Raw genomic sequence first — 4,674 nt, 5'->3', positions numbered from 1 at the left:
GACCTCCCTGTGTTCTTACACCCAGTTCTGAGATATGTCTCCATTTTATTGCCGGGAAACAGACCACTGACTTCACAGGGTTGCTCGGAGGGTTGCATAAGCTAATGTACATAACAGGACGGCTCTCAGATGCTCAGAGGTTATACCCAGTATGTAGGAACCATGAACCATGCCCCTCCACGTGGCTGCTGGTACTGTGATGTCACTGTAGGCGCACGTCACCTTGTGCCCCCGCCTTTGGTTGTGTGGTGCTGTTTCCCACGTGTGTGGCTTTTGCGGGTTTCCCGTGTGTCCCAGAGGTCTCAGCATCCAGGCTGGAGGCTCCCAGAGGGCAGAGTGGCATCTTTGGCTTTCCAGATCTGCCTCTGGTCCTGGGGAGTGGGGTCTGAGTTCACTGGGCACCAGCCTCCTTACTGGGCTTGCTTCCCTCCTCCTGCCCGCTTCCCGCTCCGCTGGTAGTGACCCAGGAGGAGCTCAGAGGTGGATGACACTGACACCCCACATCAATGGTGCTTGGGGTTTCAGACTCCCCTAGCCACTTCACTTAGGGATGCAGAGAGGGTGCTGAGATGCCCGTGGTGAGGTGGGGGACTTTGAGGACCTGAATGGGGCAGGGCATCACAGGGCTAGGGGGCTTGGGACCCCTTCCTTCAGTCTCCTGGCCTCCACTCCCTGGCTTGGTCCCCGGGGCTCCTCCTGCCTTGGCCTTTGCAGCTTTCAGGAGGCATTTTCAGGCAGGAATCTCAGCAGGGGGACTAAAGCAGCCTCTATCTCTCTCTCTTTTCTCAGATGGCTCCCAGAGCTGGGGAGTTAAGTTCTGGCTTTTGGTCTCCATGTCAGCTCTAGATTAAAGGATAGGGGTGGAGTACGGGAAGGGTGTGGTTTGGCAGGGGGGAGGGTTGGTTTGCTGGCCCCCCCCACCACCTCCCAGGTCTGGAAGGCTGGGAGTTTGGGAGCAAGACACTGGGTTTGGAGACATGTGGGGTGGTGGGGCCCAGGAGTCCCTGGGCTTCTTTCAGCTCAAGGAAGAGGGAGCCAGAGGCTTCCAGTGTGTGGGGGTGAGCCGTGGCTGCCGCGCGCACAGCTGAGGACGTGGCTGGATGGTCCGACACCCCTCTCCCCTGGGACGTGGCAGGGAGCCCGTAACATGATGTCACCACCGCCCTCCCACCCCCAGCGCTGTGCTCGGAGGAGGTCTGGCCCATTGTCTCACCCTCGGAGCATCTCTGGGGTGGATGAGGGAGAGGGCAGCGCAAGGGTTCCCCACAAGCCTGCGATCACCCAGCGAGGCACAGACGGCCCGAGACTGACACTGCGGGTCTGTTCTCAGACGTTTCCCCTGAAGTGACTCCAAGAGTCAAGGAAAGACTGTGTGCCACCCCAAGGCCAGGGTCAGGCGGGAGGAGGCAGTGGCGTCTCTGATGGGGGTCCCCAGAGGCTCATCCGAAGCTGCGAGATTACATGGAAATCTCTTATTTTATCTCGAAAATGCGTGTGAACTCTGTATTCACAGCCATGCTCCAACTAGGCTGATTTTTTTTTTTTTTTTAAGGCTTCCCGCCCACAGATTGTGAGTAAAACTGACCTTGCAGGAGGGGCGAGAGATGCACAGCCCTCCCCAGGCCCCTGGAGAGTCCCATCTGGGGAGCATTTCATCAGATTTGAGGGCTGGTTTGACTTTTCTGTCTCCCACACAATTGACACATTAGAGGCACAAGCCATAAAACCCCCACGAGGCTTCATGGAAGGAGCTGGCCCTGCCACATGCGTGTGCCAAGGGCTTCCCACTCACCACCTCTCACCAGCAGCTCACCACAACTCGATGAGGTCACTAATGCCATTAACCCATTTTACTGAGGCTTAGGGAGGTGATGCCCCCTGTTCTCAGTGGCCACCGGATGGTGAAGTCAGAGACTGAAGCCCTGACTTCTGGCTCCTGAGTTATCCTTGTGGGATATCCTTGTGGGATATCCTTGTGGGTCTCTTGTTGCTAGGTGTGTCGAGGGCAGGCTGATGGGGGGAGGGCAGGGAAGAATCCTGAGTGCTGGTCCTTGCCCACAGGTGCCCCCCTGGTCAGCATGCCCCCCAGGATCCATGGCTACCTACACCAGCCCCTGCAGGTCTCCTGCTCTGTGCACAGCGCCCTCCCCTTCCGGCTACAGCTGCGGCGGGATGGAGCCAGGCTGGGTGAGGAGAGGCGCTTTCGGTGAGTGGCTCAGGGCTGCCCACTGTCCCCAGTCCCAGGGCTCCTGGGGGCCTGATGCCCTGGAGGGACCTAAGGGGTGGTGGGTGGCACACCTGAGACCTTGGTCATCCTGCTGGGCACCTCCCAGCTTGGCCAGGGTTGGGGGAGAGCGGGTCCCTGAGGCTCTCACCACTGCTGGGCCATCACTCCTTGGAGGAGCCATAGGCCTTCCTCAGATTCTGAAAACTCAACCCGCGAAGGCCTGGTTCTGTGCTGGTCAGCGCAGGAAGGACCCTCTGAGACCTTCCCTCCTATGGTTTGGAAGCCCGGGGCTCAGAGAGGGGAAGGGCCTTTTTCAGAGTCACACAGGATATCGTTGGGATTTGCATGTCCTTAGCTGCCTGTCTCTTCTTACCAGTCTCTGAGAGGTTTGGGGGCCTCTTTCTGGGCAAGATTCAGGGGGCCAAGCCCCCATCCGGAAGCCTGGATGAGGCTGGGGGACCCTGGTGGGGCCAGTGCAGTTGTGTGTCTCCAGCTGTCCTGTGTTTGCAGGGAGTCAGGGAACAGCAGCTGGGAGATTCCACGGGCCTCCAAGGCCGAAGAAGGCACGTATGAGTGCACGGCAGTCAGCCGGGCGGGGACCGGACGAGCAAAGACTCAGATCGTCGTCACAGGTCTGTCCCCTTGGGCCCGTCCTGACTCTCCCCTGTAGGATTCCCTCCCAGGCTCTCCCCATCTGTGGGTGAGTGTGCCAGCCCGCTGCTAGGGGCCGTCCGTCATCCGGAGCCCGACGCCCACACTGCATCTGCGTGCTGGCCTCCGGTTTGGACTGTCTGCCCCACGAATGGCCTGCGGTTGCAGGAAGGTTGAGAACCCCTGCTCAGGCTCTGCCTCCCAGTCCCCAGCCTTAATCCCACCCTTGACTTCTTGATCAGCCCCCAGGCCCTTACAAGGGCCACCATCCACCTTGTCCCCAACCCTTAATGCCTCCAGGTCCTGCCACCGTGGCAACATTGAACTCAGAAAGGTTGGAAAAGCCACAGATCCTCTTACAATGAAATTAGCTTTATTTTAAAAATAATGAACCTAAGCTGCCTTGATGGGCTTTCCCAGTGGCTCAGTGGTAAAAAAATCCACCTGCCAATGCAGGAGACATAGGTTCAATCCCGGGGTTGGGAAGAACCCCTGGAGGAGGAAATGGCAACCCACTCCAGTATTCTTGCCTGGAAAAATCCCATGGACAGAGGAGCCTGGTAGGCTACAGTCCATGGGGTCGCAAAAGAGTCAGACATGACTTAGCAACTAAACAGCAACAAAGCTGCCTTGAATAAAAGGGGCCCGATGAACATAGAGGAATCAGTCACTCTGCATTCCTAAACCCACTCAAAATCACTCATGCTCCCTGTAAGAAGACTGGAAAATATAAGCCAACAGAAAAGATGGAACTGGCCTGTGACCCCTCCACTCCAGAGATGACTTTGACAGCATTTTGCTTTACTTCTTTTTGGATCTTTATCCATGTGTGCATTTTAAGAAAAACAGGATAATATCCTACATACTTACAACAACCTGATTTGGTGTCTGGAGTCAAATTTCCCTATTGGATATCATGGTCATTGGCATGTGGATCCAGCTTTTTTCCTATAGGTCCTGCAGACTGTCCCTGATCAGGTGGTCTCTGAGCCGTCACTTCTTAATGGTTTTTTCTTATTGAGAGTGTGGGTTTCTAAGCTCTTTCTTCTTTGGGGGCAGTGGGCTTACTTAGTCCATATTTGGCTGCTGTTTATACAGAGAATAGCTCTGTACTTGTTACTCTTTTCCAGTTGAGGGTGATTTCCAAGACTTTATCCACCAGTGCGGAATTATTGGGGCTTCCCAGGTGGCTCAGCGGTAAAGAATCTGTCTGCCAATGCAGGATAAACTGGTTCAATCTATGGGTCGGGAAGATCCCTTGGAGAAGAAAATGGCAACCCACTCCAGTATTCTTGCCTGGGAAATCCCATGGACAGAGGAGCCTGGCGGGCTACAGTCCATGAGGTCACAAAAAAGCCGGACATAATTTAGTGACTGAGCATGGACGCTCATGGAATTATTGCCTCAAAGGGTATGAAGTATGGGTTGTTTGTTTATTTTAGTCATTACATCGTGTCTGACTCTGAAACCCCATGGATTGGAGCCTGCCAGGCTCCTCTGTCCATGGGATTTTCCGGGCAAGAATACTGGAGTGGGTTGCCATTTCCTTCTCTAGGGGATCTTCCCGACCCAGGGATTGAACCCGCGTCTTCTGCGTTGGCAGGCGGATTCTTTACCACTGAGCCACTGGGAAAGCCCCGAAGAATGGGCTAACTCTTGCTAAATTTTGCTGTTTGCTGTTGTATGGAAATCAGGTGGGCATGCATGCACACACACACACAGCCCCCGGGCGGGTGTGAGATGGCTGTGCAGTGGCATCGTCCGGGCATGGTGAGCAGATGCTGGGGAGCTGCGCT

At 55.6% G+C, this 4,674-nt stretch overlaps 1 protein-coding gene across 1 annotated transcript in view; it reads left to right on the top strand.

The window, feature by feature from the left end:
* Positions 1-4,674, top strand: part of HMCN2 (hemicentin 2) — a gene marked incomplete at its 5' end in the record, with an annotated part of 182,655 nt that overhangs the window by 41,246 nt on the left and 136,735 nt on the right. Inside the window, 2 exons of the mRNA XM_010856950.1 lie at positions 2,062-2,206; positions 2,738-2,859. Coding sequence (XP_010855252.1) covers positions 2,062-2,206; positions 2,738-2,859 — 267 coding nt within the window. The remainder of the gene's footprint in view (positions 1-2,061; positions 2,207-2,737; positions 2,860-4,674) is intronic.

The sequence above is a fragment of the Bison bison genome, unplaced genomic scaffold (assembly GCF_000754665.1).
Source record: "Bison bison bison isolate TAMUID 2011002044 unplaced genomic scaffold, Bison_UMD1.0 scf7180017864375, whole genome shotgun sequence".
In the NCBI taxonomy this organism is placed as follows: Eukaryota; Metazoa; Chordata; class Mammalia; order Artiodactyla; family Bovidae; genus Bison; species Bison bison.
This window is presented reverse-complemented; position numbering and strand designations above follow the sequence as displayed.